Source organism: Nerophis lumbriciformis, linkage group LG05, assembly GCF_033978685.3.
Source record: "Nerophis lumbriciformis linkage group LG05, RoL_Nlum_v2.1, whole genome shotgun sequence".
Classification (NCBI taxonomy): Eukaryota; Metazoa; Chordata; class Actinopteri; order Syngnathiformes; family Syngnathidae; genus Nerophis; species Nerophis lumbriciformis.
The window spans coordinates 21,267,963-21,291,002 of NC_084552.2; the positions used below are offsets into that span (position 1 = coordinate 21,267,963).

The 23,040-nt window shown below is 41.6% G+C and overlaps 2 protein-coding genes across 2 annotated transcripts in view; both read right to left on the minus strand.

Moving 5' to 3' along the window:
* Window positions 1-378: 378 nt before the first annotated feature.
* vgf (VGF nerve growth factor inducible) lies at window positions 379-9,040 on the minus strand. Its single transcript, XM_061961122.2, has 2 exons — window positions 8,769-9,040; window positions 379-5,962 (listed from the first exon to the last, which is right to left on the minus strand). The coding sequence occupies exon 2, from the start codon at window positions 5,915-5,917 to the stop codon at window positions 4,199-4,201; it is 1,719 nt and encodes a 572-aa protein (XP_061817106.2). The 5' UTR covers window positions 5,918-5,962; window positions 8,769-9,040; the 3' UTR covers window positions 379-4,198.
* Window positions 9,041-9,195: 155 nt separating this feature from the next.
* Window positions 9,196-23,040, minus strand: part of ap1s1 (adaptor related protein complex 1 subunit sigma 1) — a 31,514-nt gene continuing 17,669 nt past the window's right edge. Inside the window, exons 4-5 of the mRNA XM_061961123.2 lie at window positions 12,359-12,496; window positions 9,196-12,199 (exon numbers count right to left, since the gene is read on the minus strand). Coding sequence (XP_061817107.1) covers window positions 12,152-12,199; window positions 12,359-12,496 — 186 coding nt within the window. The 3' untranslated portion in view covers window positions 9,196-12,151. The remainder of the gene's footprint in view (window positions 12,200-12,358; window positions 12,497-23,040) is intronic.

The following is a 23,040-nucleotide window of genomic DNA, read 5'->3' on the forward strand; positions in this document are numbered from 1 at the left end:
CAATGTGTTGCTGCCATTAAATTCTAAGTTAATGATTATTTGCAAAAAACAATGAAGTTTCTCAGTTGGAACATTAGAATAGAATAGAATAGAAAGTACTTTATTGATCCCTGGGGGAAATTCAGCACCACAGTTCGCTCACAATAGACAATAATAATTATAAATAATATAATATATATATATAACATATAATCAATATAAATACATTAAATATCTTGTCTTTGCAGTCTATTCATTTGAATATAAGTCTATGTATTCTGTTTTTATTCACGACTTACTCAACGTGCCGACTTCACTGGTTTTGTAATACAAATAGCCACAATACATATGTGGAGTTTTAAATATGTTCAAAGAGACACACGCCGTAGTGAGGCAAAGTGTTGATAAAAAAAGTAGTTGACTTTATTGATGTGTGTAGCAAAAGTAGTCACTGACATGCGCCCGTATGCATATGCAGCCAACGCATGTTTATTCACAACAATAACAAGAGCAACAACAGCGTACGCCACTCAAACAAGGATCTCAAGGTACAACAACATCATTTCTGTCATCTTAAAAGGCTTTGTTTTTTTTATTGTTTTTTTTTTACTTGTTGCTTCGTGATCTTCTCAGAGAAGACACTTTAGATGCAAATTACACATTAACGTGCACACTCGCTTCATTCCTCCTTCTTTGAGCTCATTTAATATGAAATTATTACAAATGTGCCAACATTCCCTATAATATGATAATAAATGGCATAAAGGTCATACAAAAATAAACAGTAATGTCACTTTGTCGTGAAAGGCAGCAGATATCAGCTTGTAAACGTCTTTCTACTTTGAAATGCAGATAGTTTTTGATAATGAAATATAAATTCACCACGGACCTTCCATTTTAAATCGATTTGACTGTCAGGATTCACATACCCGGAATTTAAATAGTGTGTAAGTGCATGTTGCAGGAGTACTCTTACACTTAGGCTGTGTCTCCATTCGGGCACTTTTGTGTTTACACTTAAGGCCCAAGTCTTAGGCTGTGTCTCAATTTGCGCACATCTAGTCTTTGGAGTGCATGAGTGCGCTTACACCAAGTACGGCAAAAAGGTGTAGCACGTACTGGTCACTTCACCACCAAGGGGAGTGGTGGCCATTCACACTTAAAAAGGAGTAAAGGAGCAGATACATTTTGAGAACATTTCCAGTAAGTATGCAAGAGTACTACAATTTGCACACTCAGCGACTTCACAGTGAGTGTACACCAGGGGTCACCAACCTTTTTGAAGCCAAGAGCTACTTCTTGGGTACTGATTAATGCGAAGGGCTACCAGTTTGATACACACTTAAATAAATTGCCAGAAATAGCCAATTTGCTCAATTTACCTTTAACTCTATGTTACTATTAATAATTAATGATATGTATCTTTGTGGAAACACTGATCATCTTAATGATTCCTCACAATAAATATATATAGAAACAGATAAATATCAATATGTAACACTTTATTTTTATATTTTCTCTAAGTGCACATTTTTCAAATTGAACATTTTCAAATGATCACTTCTAAGAGTCTTGTGAAATCACAATATCCCATTTTAACTAGCTAGCCACTAACATTTTTATAAAAGAGGAGAAAACCCGAAAAAAATGAAAATACAATTTTGAAACAATTTCGACTCTTTAAAATTCAACCGAAAAAAAGAAGAGAAAATCTAGCTAATTCGAATCTTTTTGAAAAAATTAAAAAAATAATTTATGGAACATCATTAGTAATTTTTCCTGATAAAGATTAATTTTAAAATGTTGATGACATGTTTTAAATAGGTTAAAATCCAATTTGCACTTTGTTAGAATATATAACAAATTGGACCAAGCTATATTTCTAACAAAGACAAATCATTATTTATTCTAGATTTTCCAGAACAAAATTTTTAAAAGAAATTCAAAAGACTTTGAAATTAGATTTAAATTTGATTCTACAGATTTTCTAGATTTGCCAGAATATTTTTTTTGAATTGTAATCATAGTTTGAAGAAATATTTCACAAATATTCTTCGTTGAAAAAACAGAAGCTAAAATGAAGAATTAAATTAAAATGTATTTATTATTCTTTACAATAAAAAAAAACACATTTACTTGAACATTGATTTAAATTGTCAGGTAAGAAGAGGAAGGAATTTAAAAGGTAAAAAGGTATATGTGTTTAAAAATCATAAAATCATTTTTAAGGTTGTCATTTTTCTCTAAAATTGTCTTTCTGAAAGTTGTAAGAAGCAAAGTAAAAAAATAAATGAATTCATTTAAACAAGTCTTTAAAATGTTTTCTTGGATTTTCAAATTCTATTTGAGTTTTGTCTCTCTTAGAATTACTAAGAGAATGACCAGCTTGGTAGTAAATAAATAAAATTTAAAAAATAGAGGCAGCTCACTGGTAAGTGCTGCTATTTGAGCTATTTTTAGAACAGGCCAGCGGGCGACTCATCTGGTCCTTACGGGCGACCTGGTGCCCGCGGGCACCGCGTAGGTGACCCCTGGCGTACACAGTGAAGTGGATCGACTGAGTGAGGTTTCTATTGGAGACACATGGTAGGGTTGGGGACTTGTCCAGGGTGTAGCTGGGATAGGCTCTAGCACCCTCGCGACTCCGAGGGGGACACGCGGTAGAAAATGGCTGGATGTAAGGTTAGGGTTAGGACGGGGGTCAGCAACCCACAGCGCCCTGGTGGCTCCATTGAGCTTTTTAAAAAATGTATGGAAATAAATAAAAAAAATGGGGGGGAAAATGTTTTTTTTTGCAATATGGTTTCTGTAGGACAAACACGACACAAACCTTCCTAATTGTTAGAAAGCCCACTGTTTGATACGTTTGTGTTTATGCTTCGCTGGTGAGAGTATTTGGCGAGCGCCGTTTTGTCCTACTAATTTCAGCGGCCCTTGAACTCACCGTTGCGTGGACTGTGACTGATTTTGTCCACCAAACTTTTTATGCTGTGCGTGAATGCACAAAGGTGGGCTTTGTTGATGTTATCGTATTGTGTTGAGTGCTAATCAGGCATATTTGGTCATTGCATGACTGCAAGCTAATCGATGCCTCATTTGTAGCTATAATCGAGCTCATTTAATTTCCTTTACGTGTGTTATTTTTCCATGTTTCATGACATATTCTCTGTATGTAATATTGGCTGCATTTCTGATAGTTGTTTGTGCGCCATGTTGTTCCACACTACAGCAAACGTTAGCCAGCTTGCAAAAATTGTAATAAATCCATTAGAAGAAGACAGCCTGACATTTTCTTTAACTTGGACACACACATCTATGTACCTTTGGCCATTTCCAGGAGTTATCTCACCCTCTGAGAAGTTTTACAAGTGTTTTCTAATGTTGTAAAAATGTGTAGAATAAATATTCCATTTCAACATTCCTGTCAACGAAGATTTGCGTCAGCCTGCGACACATGGTCATTTTGATAGTAGGCTAATATAGCTAATTAGCCACTTACATCATGTGTTGCCATCATTTTAACACTTATATAAGTCTTAATTTTTTGCAGCTCCAGACCGATTACTTTTTTGTATCTGTGGTCCAATATGGCTCTTTCAACATTTTGGGTTGCCGACCCCTGGATGCTTGAAGGAAGAAGAAAAACTGATTGTGGAGTTACATTTTTGTTTCCTTCTCCAACATGACTCTGCAGGACTGATCAGCCTTCAAAAACAAGAATGTACACTTTGGCGCTATAGCAACAAGGTAATTGAAGTGACACAAAGGCATGAGTCATCCCAGCCATTATTGTGCTGCTTCCCCGCCCCCTCAATCAAATACTGTATGTGGGAACTGACTGGCTTCTCACCAAAAGCCCAGAAAATTATATTTTTTCAAATGCATGAAACGGTTGGGAGACAAGGATATTAATATGATTTGGGATGTCTTAAGGATTGTTTTCAAGTACAAAAAAATATTATTTCCATATTTTGTGGCTGTTTATCACGCTGCAGTCCAAACTTCACTGTTCATCATTCCTTAGGCCCTTGGAAATGTCCTCCTTACCAGGCGCTGTCCACACGGAGCCTTTGGATGATTCCGCAGTTGTTAATACAAAGAGCCCTCTTGGAATGTCCACACAACAAATGAAGGATATCAAATGAAAGGAAGTGGGACAAATAGAAATGAATCATTTCCTATTCCCTCAACATTCCACCTGCTGAACTCCACCACCTTCTCAGTCCTGTGGCCTGTTCATGAGCAGCTGCTCGATGTATTTGTCCAAATGTCCCCTGGGTGCCGACTGGTAAAGAGGGATCCCAAGTTTGGGGGCAGTTAAGGGGTAGAAAGAGAGGGGGCGCCTGGGGTAGAGGGCGACGACGGGCTTTCTGGGAGGCACCCAGTTGAGGTAACGCTGCTTGGGCTGAAAGCCGTAAGCGCCATCCCGGGAGCGATGCAGGAAGGTGTTGAAAGCCAAAGCAGGCTTGGGGACGAAGTACCGGAATGTTGGTCTTGGAGGACGGAAGTAGACAGGGTAATAGTCCGGACTGGGCTTCCTCTGGTAGAAGGATGGGTAGCGTGTCCAAAGAGGTCTTGGGGCTTGAATCCAGTGTTCCTGCTTGACGGACTTGAGAGGTTTGGACCATAGGAGGAGATCATTAGGATTGTTCCAGAACTGTTTGGACTTTGAAGGCTCCTGAGTCCAGCTTTTAAGGCGATGGACCACCGAGGGAGGTTGCTTGGAGACAGGAAAGGAATCAGTCGAGGGCAATTGTGGGCGTTGCCAGTGCGTTATAAGCTCCGGCGCCATGTCTTTTTTCTTCTTTTTCTCCACGTCGCTGATGATGTCTACCACGTCGTCAGCGGGCAAGTGCAGCTTGCTTGAGATCTCAATGAGCTTGTCGATAGTCTGAGGGTCGATGTCATCCTGCTCCTGCTCTTCCTCGGACCGCTTGTCCGCAGCGGTGTCAGCCTGAGTGGCGTACTTTCCGCCGCCGCCCTTCTGCTTGACCATGTAGCGCAGCAGCATGTCAGATGCAATGTCGGCCAGCTTCTCCTCCTCCATCTTGGCTCTCTGCACCTCGGCCGCCTGCCTCCTCATTTCCTCCTGCTCCGCCTTGGCCTGAGCCTCTTCTTCCTCTGGACTCAACACCTCCTCCTCATCTGGATCATCACTCTCCTCCATCTGCTCTGACTGCAGAGGCTGTGCCACAGTCGCAGCGTTGTTGCCTTCAAAGTCATCCTTGAAGTTGCCGCCCCTGAACGATGGCATGTTCAAGGCCTTCTGCGTCTCCTCTTGCCATTTGAGTTTCTTCTGGGAGAAGCTGCCCTTGCCGAGCGGGATGATGTCGTTAAAGCTGCTGTAGTCTCGACTCTCCCGCTGGGTTGGCTTTGAATCCCCTGCTCGCTTTACGGCCACGTCTAAACGCGGAAATTCCTTCATCATGCTCTCCAGGCTCCTCAACTCCTCAGGGTTTAGCTGCTCCTCCTCGTCGCCTCCTTGCTCCTGGCCCCCTGTGGCGGGGGGCTGCTGCGTCTGGACCTGTAGAGTCTGGCTGCTGGTCCGACTGGACACCCGCTCGGTCATCCTCTCTTCTTCCTCCTCGGCCTTCTTCCTCTCTTCGGCCTCCTCCTGGCCCTGGGCGGCCATAAACAGCTCCAGCCTCTGTCGGCCGTCTCGGTCTCGTTGTGCCCCCGTCTCTTCCATACCCTTTTCATCCTGCCTTCTCTCGACACGGGTCGAGTTAAGCGCCTCCAGGAAAAGTGCTGCGAGGGTTTTGGGTTCCACGTCATCAAAGAGGTCATCTCCTTTCGGTGAGATTTTTTCAATCTTCCCCTCATCCTCCGTGTCTCCTGACATCGTCATGCTGGCAGGAGTGACGGCGGGTTCAGCGGCAAAGGCTGTCGTTAGGAAAACCAGGACAATAAGGACACTTGAGGTGTTGCGGGAAGCCATTATGGACACTCAGGATGGCCTCCAGAGAGCAGGATCAGAATACTTCTACAGATGGGAGGCAAAGAAAAGACCTCAATGCAAATGATCAAAACAAGCTCCACAAGGTCCCACTTCATTCAACCTGGATAAAGTGCAATCATGCTCATTCAGTGCAGCCTCCAAAGGGCTTACAGTACACAGTACAGCATCAGAGCTTTCTGCATGATGCAGTGCAGTTTTACAAAAATACGTTTTAAAAACACAGTAAAAATGGAATTAAAAAAACAAACATTAACATTGTGCAGAACTGTGATAAAATGACTAGTGTTACTAATCAAACCTTTTATATTTGTGGAAAATATTGGAGATGATGTGCTCAGCTTATGAGATGCAATGCAAGTGTAAGCCACTGTGACGCTATTGTTCATTTTTGTATTTATATTTGTTTTTATATAAATGGCTGTGATGACAATGTAAATGATGGATTTTTAATCACTGTTTTGTTGGAATTCTTATTAATATTGATATTAGAGATGTCCGATAATATCGGCCTGCCGATATTATCGGCCGATAATGCTTTAAAATGTAATATTGGAAATTATCGGTATCGTTTTTTTTATTATCGGTATCGGCTTTTTTTTATTTTTTTTATTTATTTTAATATCAACATAAAAAACACAAGATACACTTACAATTAGTGCACCAACCCAAAAAACCTTCCTCCCCCATTTACACTCATTCACACAAAAGGGTTGTTTCTTTCTGTTATTAATATTCTGGTTCCTACATTATATATCAATATATATCAATACAGTCTGCAAGGGATACAGTCTGTAAGCACACATGATTGTGCGTGCTGCTGGTCCACTAATAGTACTAACCTTTAGCAGTTAATTCTACTCATTTTCATTACCGTATTTTTCGGACTATAAGTCGCAGTTTTTTTCATAGTTTGGCCGGGGGTGCGACTTATACTCAGGAGCGACTTATGTGTGAAATGATTAACACATTACCGTAAAATATCAAATAATATTATTTAGCTCATTCACGTAAGAGACTAGACGTATAAGATTTCATGGGATTTAGCGATTAGGAGTGACAGATTGTTTGGTAAACGTATAGCATGTTCTATATGTTATAGTTATTTGAATGACTCTTACCATAATATGTTACGTTAACATACCAGGCACGTTCTCAGTTGGTTATTTATGCGTCATATAACGTACACTTATTCAGCCTGTTGTTCACTATTCTTTATTTATTTTAAATTGCCTTTCAAATGTCTATTCTTGGTGTTGGGTTTTATCAAATACATTTCCCCCAAAAATGCGATTTATACTCCAGTGCGACATATACCGTATTTTTCGGAGTATAAGTCGCACCGGAGCATAAGTCGCACCAGCCGAAAATGCATAATAAAGAAGGAAAAAAACATATATAAATCGCACTGGAGTATAAGTCGCATTTTCTGGGGACATTTATTTGATAAAACCAAACACCAAAAATAGACATTTGAAAGGCAATTTAAAATAATTAAAGAATAGTGAACAACAGGCTGAATAAGTGTACGTTATATGACGCATAAATAACCAACTGAGAACGTGCTTGGTATGTTAACGTAACATATGGTAAGAGTCATTCAAATAACTATAACATATAGAACATGCTATATGTTTGCCAAACAATCTGTCACTCCTAATCGCTAAATCCCATAAAATCTTATACGTCTAGTCTCTTACGTGAATGAGCTAAATAATATTATTTGATATTTTACGGTAATGTGTTAATAATTTCACACATAAGTCGCTCCTGAGTATAAGTCGCACCCCCGGCCAAACTATGAAAAAAACTGCGACTTATAGTCCGAAAAATACAGTATATTTTTTTTTCTTTCTTTATTATGCATTTTCGGCAGGTACGATTTATACTCCAAAAAATACGGTAATTACTAGTTTCTATGTCACTGTTTTTATATTGTTTTACTTTCTTTTTTATTCAAGAAAATGTTTTTAATTTGTTTATCTTATTTTATTTGATTAATATTTTAAAAAAGGACCTTATCTTCACCATACCTGGTTGTCCAAATTAGGCATAATAATGTGTTAATTCCACGACTGTATATATCAGTATCGGTTGATATCGGTATCGGTAATCAAAGAGTTGGACAATATCGGCTTAAAGCCATTTTCGGACATCCCTAATTGATATTGTTGTTGATACTATTCATTTTTGTTTGACTACTTTTGGATTGTTTTCGTGTCATGTGTCCTCTCAATTACTCCGTTGATTGCTATTCTGGGTGTTGCTGGGCCGGGTTTGGTTTTGGAATTGGAATTGTATTATTGTGTATTATTTTGTTAAAAAAAACATGCTCTGGGAATAGACACAAGAGCCACCATTTCATTGTGTGGCAATGGTTGTGGGGGGGTTGAGTGGGTACATGATTTCATGCACCACACCACACAAAAAAACTTGGCCTGACAAGGTCACAGTTTCAAGAGCATTAAAGATGATACCACTAAAATATCAATTGTCCTTTAAAAAAAAAAATAAAAAAAAATATATTTTGGTGGTTGTACGTCACAAAGCTTTTGGCAGCAGCTGGAATCCTACCTCTCTGGCTATTTTTGTCAGGGGAGGGTAAGGAGTCATGGTGATAATAAGCTTGGCTGTGACGCTGATGAAAGTGTTGACAATCAGAAGGATGACCACCTCATGTGTGCATTCCAAACAAGTCATGTGATTTATTCAATAACATGAGCCGCATTAATTGTTAATGATGATTTCAATTTAAAAAACACAATTACAAAAGCAGCGTGAAGAGGAAACGCATAGTGTTAAAAAAGATGATAAACAAGTTGAGACTACTTACAGGTGCGTGGGAGCAGTGTGGGGGATTCCAGCATCCACTCCGCAGGACGTCAGTCTTGTTGTCACGCTCGCAGCCTCCTCCCTGCTGGTGTCTCCCTTCTGTCGTTTTCTTCTCTTGTAAGCCCTAAAGTTCTTTCCTAGCCTTGACTTTCACATCCACAGGAAGGGATTCCTCCTCCTGCGCATCAGTTTTCAGGACCGCGGACAGCGCCAGGAGCATCTTATTATACCCGCCCACCAGGCACGTGATGCATGCGTCAAGCGCCCCATTGACGTCACGGACTGGGTTCCATTCACAAGGAATTTCTCCCTGCCCCCTCCTCCAATTAGCTGCAATGCTCCAGCTTCACATTTTTTTTTAGCCTCTGAAAGCAAATCTAATTAAAAAAGAATGATCGTTTTCTGCATTCATGCACAAACACTTTCACTTAGCATCAAATGTTTATTTCATCCTTATAAAACTGCTTCCACACACCTTATAGACTGGAACATCACAGACTTGACAGGCTCTCGTGACAACTCTTAAAAAAGATTAACTAGAATTAAGTCAAATTAAAGCAAGACTGTTAAATACAATTTAAATAAAAAGCCTCCAAAAAGCTTGATGCACATGTTCTTAACGCTACAAAAAGCATGATCAGGTGATATTTGCCTTTGTTCTTTCATTGGGTCAGAACAGGCTCACACAAAGCTGCAAACACATGCATAAGGATGGAAGCTGGACTTAAGCATCCAGAAAGGACTGTTTGTGAGGCTTTAAGAGTGTACAAGCAGCAAAAACCCTCCAGACAAATTATTACAGTACCGTATGGGAAGTATGCACCACCACCTTTCAGGTTAGCCACCCTCAAAAAAGCAATTTATATAGTGCAGTAAGTAAGACAAGTGTGTAAAGCAGAGCAAATGCATAAGTGAGTAGACTCCAACAACAACAAAAAACCTGACCTCAAAATGTCATTAGGTTTTTTTGTAGTGTAACAAAACCAGCCTGCCTGGACTTCAGGAACAAAAACGTAACAGCTGAGGTACGGGCTCGACGGAAAGCAAGAATACATTCGAAACTGGCTGCAGAGTCAGTTCAACCCTAAAAGAGTGTTTAAAAGGCGGTACGGCTCTCCCTCCTTTTACTATCACACAATGTTGTCATGTGAGGTCACTAGGTCATGCAGTAACAATAAAAACGTCCCTCTGGACACGCAGGTGTGTATTGTCGGCAGTGAAGTCTTTGGTTCCTTTTTCTAAATCCACCTGTCACCAGACACTTGCACTGCATCAAGTTGCCCTTTAGTGCCAGATCCGTCATTAAAACAAGGTTTGATGTCCTCATTTATGGTCCGTAGTGTCACTGATGAGTCAAACCAAACACAAACAGCCTATTTCATCAATTTAAGACACCAATAATAGTGTTCTTCATGAGACAAACACTAGGTAGTACTAGTGCATCAGAGTCGTGTATAAAGAGACTATAGCCAACTCGGTTTCAGGCGATCTCAATGATTGGTCAAAAGGCACTCACGTGACTATAGAGCGCCATGACTGCTACTAACTTTGAGCTGATGCTATGTGTTTGTGGGACTTCCTCGCTAGTTCATCGACATGTAAAAATTCCCTATTGTGCAGCATTAGGCGGATTCTCCCGCGAGAATTGTGGAAAGCTTTTACATCGCTTTCCCGACAACCCGGACAAAAGACAGGTATGGGAAGTGAAGGTTCGCCATCAACTACTGTGTCACGTCTGTGTTTTGTTCAGGAGAGAACACACAGTTACACAATAACAAATGAAGTTCAAGAGAAAGTTTGACGAAAACACTATCTTTGAATCTTAGTAAAACTAAAATAATGATATTCTGTAACAGCAGAAGAGAAATTCAAACAAAAATACAAATAAACGGACATTGAAAGAGTAAAATAAACTACATTTTGGGTGTACTAATAGATGAGAAAATGAACTGAAAATCCCATTAAAAATATACAACATAAAGTGTCAAGAAATGCGTCAATATTAAATAAAGCAAGATATGTTCTAGACCAAAATCACTCCAGATTCTCTACTGCTCGCTAATGTTACCATATCGGAGTTATTGTGTAGAAAAATTAGAAAATAAGTTCAAAAAGACACCTTTTCACTTATCAGTTAGAATAATACATAATGAGTGATACGTACAGTGATTACAAATACATCGCAGACATCACAGGTGACATACTTCACACAAGTCACACTTTCTCTGTGATTGTTGGTCAAAAGCTAATAAAGATTTTGGCAAAATGAAGGTAGTAAGTTATTTTTTGGTCGTTCTGTGTACTTTTTTTACGTTTATTGCTCTGTCGGGTGAGTGTTCGAGTGCCTGCTGGTCACGAAACACTGCAGGAATGTAGCAGCTGAGTTCATCAAATACGACCGCAAAATTATACTTTCACGAAATAAAAGCATGTTTTATTGTAAGTTTATGAGCTGGAGTATGTTTAGAACTATATATAGACGTATTATTTTGATGCATTTCATCAGAAAAACTAACGTCAAAACGACAGCAATTGCATGCATTCAGGCACAGCCGCACAGTACCTGGTAGAAGTCATGGCGTCTCTCGTTTGTATGGCCATACTCTTTTTTTATACACAACTCTGAGTCATTTGGTTAACAAGTTCCAATGTAGTGGAAGTTATGGAGAAGTATTTCATGCTGACTGTCCCCGGCGACAGGATGTTCAATGTTATTTTAAATCTACTTAAGGAGCTGCATCACAAACAAACAATGCCATTTTACTCAAGGACTCACGCCGCACTGTTGTTGGCATGGCAGCACACACTTGCAAATCAAGTGGCAAACCTTTTGTCGCCTGAAGGTAGCGCAGCCATGAAATGATACAAAACTAGCATTGCAAACTCTCAAATTAAGGTGTGGATTTTTCTTGCAGTGGACATACCCAATAAAAAGACCAAAGCTAGGACGGGGCGCCCGCGTCCTGTGACTGATGTTTCTCTTTACTATCCTAACAGTCCTGCTGTCCAACAATAACCTTGTCCAATGCAGTGTTACACAACATCTAGCTGCCAGCACACTTACAACAGCATCAAAGTACACAAGGTTGGAAAATGTCACATTAAAACAGAACTGTTTTTGGTCTATTATTAAGATTGTTATTCATAATGTATAGTAATTAAATGCTCTCTTTAATCATTTGTGCCCCCATTTGCCAGCCTGTCTTACTTACTCGTATGTATGCATCCATCTCATGCTTAAAATCAAAACACTAAGAAGAGACGTGCCTCTCTCTCTGTCTCACGCACACACTCGCACACAAACTGTCTCAATGCATCATCACATTGTAAGAGCCACAGAAGAGTGTTCAGTCTTATGTGGTCCACCTCAAAGAGGCAGAGTCACTATGCCAATCCCATCTCCTCCAGCACGCTCCTGGGCGACTCGTCTTCCTGCCAGAGCGAAAATGTTTGTTACTGACTTGCCAAAGCTTGAATGTAGAAATTATAAGTTAACCCCATTAGCACAAAAACATATTTAAACATCTTTAGAACCTTGAAAACTCTCATTAAAATTATAATTATGTAAGTGTAAGAGTATTATTCAATGACCTCCTGCAGTATGTCAGCTTGCTCAATGGCTTTGAGGACACTCTTTTTGGATGTGTCCTGAATCTCTCCTCCCATCAAGAATTCATCCAGGATGAAATAAGCCTTCTCAAAGTTGAATATGATGTCAAGCTCACACACCTGCAAAAAAAAAATTGTTATATCATTAATATATACAGTACAGGCCAAACGTTTGGACACACCTTCCCATTCAATGCGTTTTCTTTATTTTCATGACTATTTACATTGTAGATTGTCACTGAAGGCATCAAAACTATGAATGAACACGTGTGGAGATATGTACCGTATTTTTCGGACTATAAGTCGCAGTTTTTTTCATAGTTTGGCCAGGCGTGCGACTTATACTCAGGAGCGACTTATGTGTGAAATTATTAACACATTACCGTAAAATATCAAATAATATTATTTAGCTCATTCACGTAAGAGACTAGACGTATAAGATTTCATCGGGTTTAGCGATTAGGAGTGACAGATTGTTTGGTAAACGTTTAGCATGTTCTATATGTTAGTTATTTGAATGACTCTTACCATAATATGTTACGTTAACATACCAGGCACGTTCTCAGTTGGTTATTTATGCGTCATATAACGTACACTTATTCAGCCTGTTGTTCACTATTCTTTATGTATTTTAAATTGTCTATTCTTGGTGTTGGGTTTTATCAAATAAATTTCCCCCAAAAATGCGACTTATATATGTTTTTTTCCTTCTTTATTATGCATTTTCGGCCGGTGCGACTTATACTCCGGAGCGACTTATACTGCGAAAAATACGGTACTTAACAAAAACACTCCTGGCATTCTCTCGATGAGCTTCAAGAGGTAGTCACCTGAAATGGTTTTTACTTCACAGGTGTGTTTGAAGCTTATCGAGAGAATGCCAAGAGTGCAAAGCAGTAATCAGAGCAAAGGGTGGCTATTTTGAAGAAACTAGAATATAAAACATGTTTTCAGTTATTTCACCTTTTTTTGTTAAGTACATAACTTCACATGTGTTCATTCATAGTTTTGATGCCTTCAGTGACAATCTACAATGTAAATAGCCATAAAAATAATGAAAACGCATTGAATGAGGAGAAGGTTTGTCTAAACTTTTGGCCTGTACTGTATGTGCAAAGATGTGTGAGGAGACTCAAACTGGTGGCAAATTTGGCTTCAAAATACAGTCGTGCCTCGCTGCATCGTGGTTGGGATGTCGTGGCTTCACTACATTGCATGGAAGCACCATTGGACATTCAGCGAAGCACCTCAGGTTAACTAAGACAGCGATCAGCTATCAGCAGCGGCCCGGCCAAAGTGGAGATGACCTCTTTTGATGCACTTCATCTTTGACATCAATAACAACTTTGGTTTGAGCGATGTGGAACAACAACACGGACACGCAATGCTAACACTGAATGCTAACATTGACGCTAACTATTGTAATTGTGAGTGTCAAGTTGATCAGGTTTTTGCAGAACAACACACGCAGGTAGCTTGACACATGTAAGCCCAGTTTTAACTTAGAAGAATTAACCAAGCTGTGACTAAGTATTTTCACGCCGTGGTCGTGCTGTAGTGCCTGGGCTATAGCAATAATGCTTGTAGAACCTCTGGACCACCAGTAAATACAGGACTGTAATCTACAATAGAACAAAGTCAAGGCTACAGGTAAAACGAGTGTAAGGTGACTATATAGGTACTGTTGTTGAAGTTGATTTCAAACATACATACAGCTCAAGTCTGATACATAACATTTCACATATGTTCCATGCTCTCATTACAACATGTCCAAAAAAAGAGTAGGAAGAAGCAAAGTTGACTTAATCTTACCCCTTTTCCACTTCATAGCAATTACATCACAATTACACATTTGTTCACTTCCCGTTTTCTATTTGTAACTCAATTTAAATAATTGAATAAGAAAATACAACGGTTCTCATAAATAATTAGTTCAGTAAGTTGTGATTCACATAATGAGATGAATAATACCTCATTTTCAATAAGTTCCAAATGTTTATCAGGACTCTTTGTACTTTGTAAACACTTAGAGTTTGAACAGTTTCTTAAACTGTTTCTTAAAATCCATTCCATTATCTAGTTATACATACTGTTTAAGTGTTGTACGTGCATAAAAATTATTTAGGGTACATTTTTTCCCAAGGTTATATTTCTCTTTTAAAAGAATTGTTGCACATTTTTGGGTAGCAGGTTATAATTTGCTTAGTGCATAATTTTAGCTGTTTGCAAATGCACCAAATCATTGAATTTCAATGTTTTTGATTAAATAAAGCGTTTGAGTGGTCTCAATTTTCAACTTGATGTATTAATCAAACTGATCATTTTTGTTACACTGCCAGTAATAAATAAGTAGGTGTACTTTTGTAGTTATTTACCCAAATTTCTACACATTAAGTCAGATATGGTAACACTAGCGAGCAGTAGAAAATTTGGAGTGATTTTGCTTAATTCACGATTAAAAAATCTCTTCCCACAGCAAAATATGTACTGGACGAAAAATCACGGCATATTCTTTACTGCTCGTTATTGTTACCTTATTTGGTACCTTATATGGAAAAATAACAAAAGTACGCTGCATTCACTAACCGTTAAAAGAGGGCAGTTAGAATAATAATGTGCTTTTTTAGATGGGCGGTGCTTCCCCTTTGGGCCGGATTACACGATGTCGAATATTTCCAAAAACAATTTGAAATGTGGACTCGTCAGACCACAGAACACTTTTCCACTTTGCATTAGTCCATCTTAGATGATCTCGGGCCCGAGAAGCCGGCGGCGTTTCTGGATGTTGTTGATAAATGGCTTTCGCTTTGCATAGTAGAGCTTTAACTTGCACTTACAGATGCATCGACCAACTGTATTTAGTGACAGTGGTTTTCTGAAGTGTTCCTGAGCCCATGTGGTGATATCCTTTAGAGATTGATGTCAGTTTTTGATACAGTGCCGTCTGAGGGATCGAAGGTCACGGTCATTCAATGTTGGTTTTCGGCCATGCCGCTTACGTGGAGTGATTTCTCCAGATTCTCTGAACCTTTTGATGATATTATGGACCGTAGATGTTGAAATCCCTAAATTTCTTGAAATTGCACTTTGAGAAAAGTTGTTCTTAAACTGTTTGACTATTTGCTCACGCAGTTGTTGACAAAGGGGTGTACCTCGCCCCATCCTTTCTTGTGAAAGACTGAGCATTTTTTGGGAAGCTGTTTTTATACCCAATCATGGCACCCACCTGTTCCCAATTAGCCTGCACACCTGTGGGATGTTCCAAATAAGTGTTTGATGAGCATTCCTCAACTTTATCAGTACCGTATTTTTCGGAGTATAAGTCGCACCGGAGTATAAGTCGCACCTGCCGAAAATGCATAATAAAAAAGGAAAAAAACATATATAAGTCGCACTGGAGCCCGGCCAAACTATGAAAAAAACTGCGACTTATAGTCCGAAAAATACGGTATTTATCACCACCTTTCCCAACTCCTTTGTCACGTGTTGCTGGCATCAAATTCTAAAGTTAATGATTATTTGCAAAAAAAATAATTTTTTATCAGTTTGAACATCAAATGTGTTGTCTTTGTAGCATATTCAACCAAATATGGGTTGAAAAGGATTTGCAAATCATTGTATTCCGTTTATATTTACATCTAACACAATTTCCCAACTCATATGGAAACGGGGTTTGTAATAACATGATGCAGTTTAAGGAGTTGTTCAACCAAGTGTTTACAAAGTACAATGAAAAAGAATTATGATAAACATCATTAGAAAAATATATTTATGTCATAAATTATAATTGACCCAACTATTATTACTGTAAGAACTTGTAATGGCCATAGGGGTCCATCGAGGCGTATACATAGAATGAATATTGCCAGTCACAGTTAACTTGTGCTCAGCTGGGAAAATAAATATATATACATACTTATTATGTCATCCATTTACTTATTATAAACTGTTACAGGCGTATCAAATAATCATATTAATATTAAAAATGCAACTTAATAATATGTGGGGATATAAAAGGCCTGCGATGAGGTGGCGACTTGTCCAGGGTGTACCCCGCCTTCCGCCCGATTGTAGCTGAGATAGGCTCCAGCGCCCCCCGCGACCCCAAAGGGAATAAGCGGTAGAAAATGGATGGATGGATGGATATAAAAGGCATCCGGTGCTAACAGACCGGGCGGAAGCGGAAATACTCTGTAACAAACGCACCCAAGTTCTCCGGGTGTCTCTGCCACTACGCAATTAAGGAGTCACGGGTGGGACCTGATATTCAGCTGGGAATGATCAATACAGTAAATAAACACAAGACATGTATAACTATTAGCCACAATACGATCAGGCTCGTATTTAATATGCCACAAATTAATCCCGCATTACAAACACCTCCCCCCTTCCGTCCATATAACCCGCCAATACAAAACCACACACCCGCACAAAACACTCAATCCCACAGCCCAAAGTACCATGCACTTTCCCGAAGTTCATACAACACATATATTTCCCCAAAGTCCCCAAAGTTACGTACGTGACATGCACATAGAGGCATGCACGTACGGGCAAGTGATCAAATGTTTGGAAGCCGCAGCTGCGTACTCACGGCACCGCGTCTGCACATCCAAATCAAAGTCCTCCTGGAAAAAGAGTCTGTTGTGCCGATTCTCCACAGGCCAATGGAAAGTCCACAAAAAAGGTAAAAAATGAGCAGCATCGCTCAGAGGGCGAAGTGCTAAAAAGTTCTAACACTGCAACAACGAATGGACATTCTGGAGAACCGACTCACAGAAGCGGTCGACAGCACCCTTAACCGGGAGGATGGACTCAGGGCAGCGATGGAGGCCATGGCTGCAGAGGTGAAAGCATATGTTGACACGAAGGTGCAGAACTTTGACAAGGCTGTCGTAGCATGTCTGCGTCGCAGAGATGAAAGGTGGGGAGAGGAATTGAAAAATACCCTTGCTAAAACCCGAAGGTTTTGGCGACCAACTAGCTTCTCCACTCCTGCAGCCGCCATACCAGTCAGCCACCACCCACCTGTCATAGACATCACCTTCCCTATTACACCTGCTGTCACCACCATTACACCTGCTGTCACCACCATTGCACCTGCTGTCACCACCATTGCACCCGCTGTCACCACCATTGCACCCGCTGTCACCACCATTGCACCTGCTGTCACCGCCAGACCACCTGCTGTCACCGCCATTACACCTGCTGTCACAGCCAGACCACCCATCAGGATGGAATTTCCCCAGTTTGGAGAGTCCAGAGGCTCAGCCGATGTCACAGATTTCATCGAACAGTGTGAGCACTTTTTAGCACTTCGCCCTCTGAGCGATGCTGAGCTGGTGGGAACCCTCAACGCTGTTTTAAAAGGTCCTGCCAGGAGTTGGTGGTCGGCAGCCCGCAGTAACATAACCAGCTGGTCTACCTTTAAGCAGTCTTTCCTGGAAGCCTTTTTGCCAACTGACTACCAATCCGAGATTGAGATGCAGCTCCACTCCATTCTTCAAACCCCTAATCAGTGCTTGCGAGATTTCGCATATGATTATCGTGCCCTCTGCCTGAAGTGGAGACATGACATGGAGGAAGCTGAGATCGTGCGCCGCATACTCGGTGCCTGCAATCCCAGGTTGGCCAGTGGTCTACGTGGAATTGTGACAACAGTAGAACAGCTGGTCAAGGTGGGTTCCCTGATTGAACGAGATTGGACAAACAGTAAAGACTATTGGAGTCGTGTCCAACAATGCAACCCTCCAAAAGGATCGGGAAAGAAGATGGCGCATGGGCCGAGTCGGAGTGGGGCCGACCTTGCCGCTGCCATGGGCGAACAATCCCTCCTGGTGGTCCCTATTAGCATGCGCGGCTCTAAAGGAGATGGAGTCCTGGACTCCGGATGCACGTACTCACTAATGAGTCATACGCTGTGGAAGGCTGTGAGGAAGTGCGGCGAGGTTCTGGAGCCGAGCGGAATTCCAAAGTTTGTCATGGCAAATGGACAAGTGAACCAAGCAGTTGGAAAAGCCACCCTGCTCCTCAATCTGCATGACTGTCACAACACCCTACAGATTCATGTGATGGCTGATGGCCACTTATGTATGCCCTTGTTGCTAGGTCTCGACTTCATGACCACATCACAAATGATACTCAAACCTCATCTCAGGAGGTATGTCATGCCCGGAGGGAGAGAATTCAAATTTCTCCCCAAAGGCAGAGAAATGCTTCGCTGGACTCACCCTGGTCCCTCCATTGATTTTTACATGGCCATAAATGAGGAACCCCAAGTCAATCAGTCTGCAATCCCCCTCCTCGAATCCCAACCTGAGGTGGTGCGGCCACTGCTGCAGAAGTGGCCAACTGTTTGGACTGAGACTACTGGGGCCACCAGGGTAATTAAACATCAAATCACCACCATGGATGAGATGCCTGTTAGGAAGCGAGCTTACAGAGTGTCCAGTCAAAAACAAGATATAATTGAAGAACAAATCAAAAAAATGATCAACAATGGAGTGATAGAGCCATCGACATCTCCGTGGGCCTCTCCCGTTGTTCTGACACCCAGGAAGGACGGCACACCCCGATTCTGTGTGGACTACAGGGGCTTGAACGCCAAAACCCAGCATGACGCCTATCCCATGCCCCTCATACATGAGATCCTGGAGTCGTTGCAAGGTGCAAAATATTTCAGCTCCCTTGACCTGCAGAGTGGCTACTGGCAGGTTGCCATTGAGGAGGATAGCAAGCCAAAGACTGCCATGATCACACATCTGGGCCTATACCAATTTAAAGTAATGCCATTTGGACTGCGCAATGCTGGGGCGACCTTCCAGCGCTTAATGGAGACAGTGCTGGGTGAGCTTAGGGGAAGAATCTGTTTCGTGTACATTGATGACATCATTGTGTTTTCACAAACAGAAGAACAACACCTGCTTGACCTTGAAGTGGTGTGTGCAAAACTACAACAAGCAAACCTTACTCTCAACATCAAGAAATGCCACCTGCTTCAAAATCAGCTCACCTTCCTTGGACACCTAATATCAGGCAAAGGAGTGGAAGTAGATCCGGGAAAAATATCTGCAATAACGGCATATCCTCCTCCCACAGACCTGAAGAGTCTCCAAAGGTTTCTTGGCATGGTCGGCTGGTACCACAAGTTCATACCCAGGCTGGCCGACATTACTGCTCCTCTAAACCAACTAAAAAAGAAGGATGTTCCCTGGGAGTGGAGTCCTACCTGCCAGGCGGCCTTCGACAACCTCAAATCACTTTTGCAGTCTCCACCAGTGCTTGCTCAGCCCCATCCACAAATCAGTTTCCAGGTTCACTGTGATGCCAGTGACTTGGGCCTCGGCACGGTCCTGATGCAACGCCTTGAAGGTGAAGAACGGCCAATTGCCTTTGCCTCCAGAGCGCTCCAAGGAGCTGAAGTCCGCTACTCCACTGCCGAAAAAGAGTGCTTGGCTGTGGTGTGGGCTGTTGAGAAGTGGAGACATTTCCTTGAGGGAACAACTTTTGATGTCTTCACGGACCATAGTGCCCTTTCATGGGCATTCAACTGCCCTAAAACTTCGTCCCGACTAACACGGTGGACGCTGAGACTCCAGGGATTCACATTCAGAGTCCATTACAAAAAGGGCTGCTGCAATGTGGTACCAGATGCACTGTCACGGGCACCTTAATTACTAGAAGGGAAGATTTGCCTCCTTGTCCCAAAAACCTACTGGTCAGATCTCCCCAGCACACTGCAAGATCTTTCTGAGGCCCAAAAAACTGATTCAACATGTCTGGAATGTGGACCCTCTGTGACCAACCTACGCCTGGCCGGATCCACTATCAACTTCAGCAAGGGGTGTGGTACCAAGGAGTACCATCTAAGTATGGCGGCTTCAATTATCAGCTGGTAGTGCCATTGGCTCAGGTGCCACAGTTCCTGGCCTACTTTCATGACAGTCCATTCGGAGGACATCTGGGGAGAATGAAGACACTCTTGAAGATTCTGGAAGTAGCTTGGTGGCCGACAGTAAGGAAAGACGTCTGGAGTCACGTCCAAGCATGCATAACGTGTCAGAAATACAAAAACCCCAACGTCAAGCCAGCTGGGCAACTCCAGTCCTCTACTGTCAACGCCCCAGGAGAGATGCTGGGAGTGGACTTCATGGGACCTTTTCCCCTCAGTAAGGCCCGGAACTCTGTGCTGATGGTGGTGGTAGACTACTACTCCAAGTGGGTGGAGCTTTTTGCCCTGAAAGACGCCAAAACTCCCAAGGTCTGCCAAATTCTCAAAAATGACATTTTCACTCGCTGGGGAGTTCCCAAATATCTTGTGTCTGACCGAGGGCCACAGTTCACAAGCCAACTGATGTCCCGTCTGTGCGAATCCTGGGGGGTAACCCACAAATTAACCACAGCTTACCACCCACAAACCAACATGACAGAACGAGTCAATCGCACCCTAAAGACCATGATTGCCGCCTTCGTAGGGAACCATCATCAGGACTGGGATAAGTGGCTGCCTGAATTCCGGTTTGCCCTTAACACCGCTGTCCATGAGACGACCGGTTCAACCCCTGCCAGGTTGACTCTCGGGCGGAATCTGATGGGACCCCTGGAACACAAAGCTCCACCACCACACACATCTGCATATCACACCATACTTACACACACACACCTAAAGGGAGAAGTGGAGAGACATGTAGGCGCGTCCAAAGCTCGACAAGCCAGATATTATAATGCACGACACAAAGATGTACACTTTGTAGTTGGGGATCTGGTCTGGATTAGGGCGCACCCACTTTCCAAAGCTTCAAGTAAATTCTCTGCCAAACTTGCACCCAAATGGTTAGGGCCTGTGCGGGTAGAGAAGAAGTTAGGTCCTGTAAATTACAGTATTCGTTGGTTGACTGATAAGTCAAAAGGTGGATACTATTAATGTGGTAAACATGAAACCCTATTATGGTCCCCATAAGCCGCTGGCTGGGGGGGGGGGAATGTAATGGCCATAGGGGTCCATCGAGGCGTATACATAGAATGAATATTGCCAGTCAGTTAACTTGTGCTCAGCTGGGAAAATAAATATATATATATACTTATTATGTCATCCATTTACTTATTATAAACTGTTACAGGCGTATCAAATAATCATATTAATATTAAAAATGCAACTAAATAATATGTGGGGATATAAAAGGCATCCGGTGCTAACAGACCGGGCGGAAGCGGAAATTGACGTCATAAACCACCTAGGAGCACCTGTCAGACCCGGCGTTTTTGCTACGGAGCCACTTCTTGGAAGAATCCTCATTTTTTACCTTTTTTGTGGACTTTCCATTGGCCTGTGGAGAACCGGCACAACAGACTCTTTTTCCAGGAGGACTTTGATTTGGATGTGCAGACGCGGTGCCGTGAGTACGCAGCTGCGGCTTCCAAACATTTGATCGCTTGCCCGTACGTGCATGCCTCTATGTGCATGTCACGTACGTAACTTTGGGGACTTTGGGGAAATATATGTGTTGTATGAACTTCGGGAAAGTGCATGGTACTTTGGGCTGTGGGATTGAGTGTTTTGTGCGGGTGTGTGGTTTTGTATTGGCGGGTTATATGGACGGGAGGGGGGAGGTGTTTGTAATGCGGGATTAATTTGTGGCATATTAAATACGAGCCTGATCGTATTGTGGCTAATAGTTATACATGTCTTGTGTTTATTTACTGTATTGATCATTCCCAGCTGAATATCAGGTCCCACCCGTGACTCCTTAATTGCGTAGTGGCAGAGACACCCGGAGAACTTGGGTGCGTTTGTTACAAACTGTTGGATTTAGAATTCAATGATGCAAATTGTGTTACAAATTGAAAAAAGGAAGTGAACAAATGGGTAAGTAATTGTTATAACATGGAAAAGGGGTATGATTAAAATAAGCTTTGCCTCTTCCTACTCCTTTCCGGACATGTTAAAGAGAACTGAAAAACATGTGAAATAAGTGATTTATCATGTTGAAATTGTTACATGTTCAACCAACCCTTTGATGCCATACTGTTCTTATTTGTTCATATATTATGAACACACTGCAGCAGCACACTGTTTACTACCTATTGTATGGTAATCTCTTCAGTTACTTTGAATAATGCCATCTGTAGGAAACATAATTAGGGGCTTGAGGAGCAGTGTGTGTGGGTGTGTCTTTCACTGTGGAGTTGGAGGTCAAATGGGCATTGGTGGGTGTGTTTTCTGGTATTTAAAAAGAACACATACACCTGTGGAAAAAGTAGGACACAGGAAGAGAGGAAACAGGAAATAGGAAACAGGACAGGAAAGAGGACAGGAGGAGAAGATAGGTTTGGATGCCACACTTTTTGTTTACCCCTTTGCTTTACTTTACAACATAGTACCGTATTTTTCGGATTATAAGTCGTAGTTTTTTTTTTATAGTTTGGCCGTGGGTGCGACATATACTCCGGAGCGACTTATGTGTGAAATTATTAACACATTACCGTAAAATATCAAATAATATTATTTATCTCATTCGCGTAAGAGACGAAGCAAATGGCAGAAATCGTCACACACACGTCAGCAATCGTCACTCACACGTACACCAATAAGAATTTGGCGGGGGAGGGTCATGGCAGAAGTGCATTGTGGGTCATGGGATGCTAACTGCTATATGCTATATGCT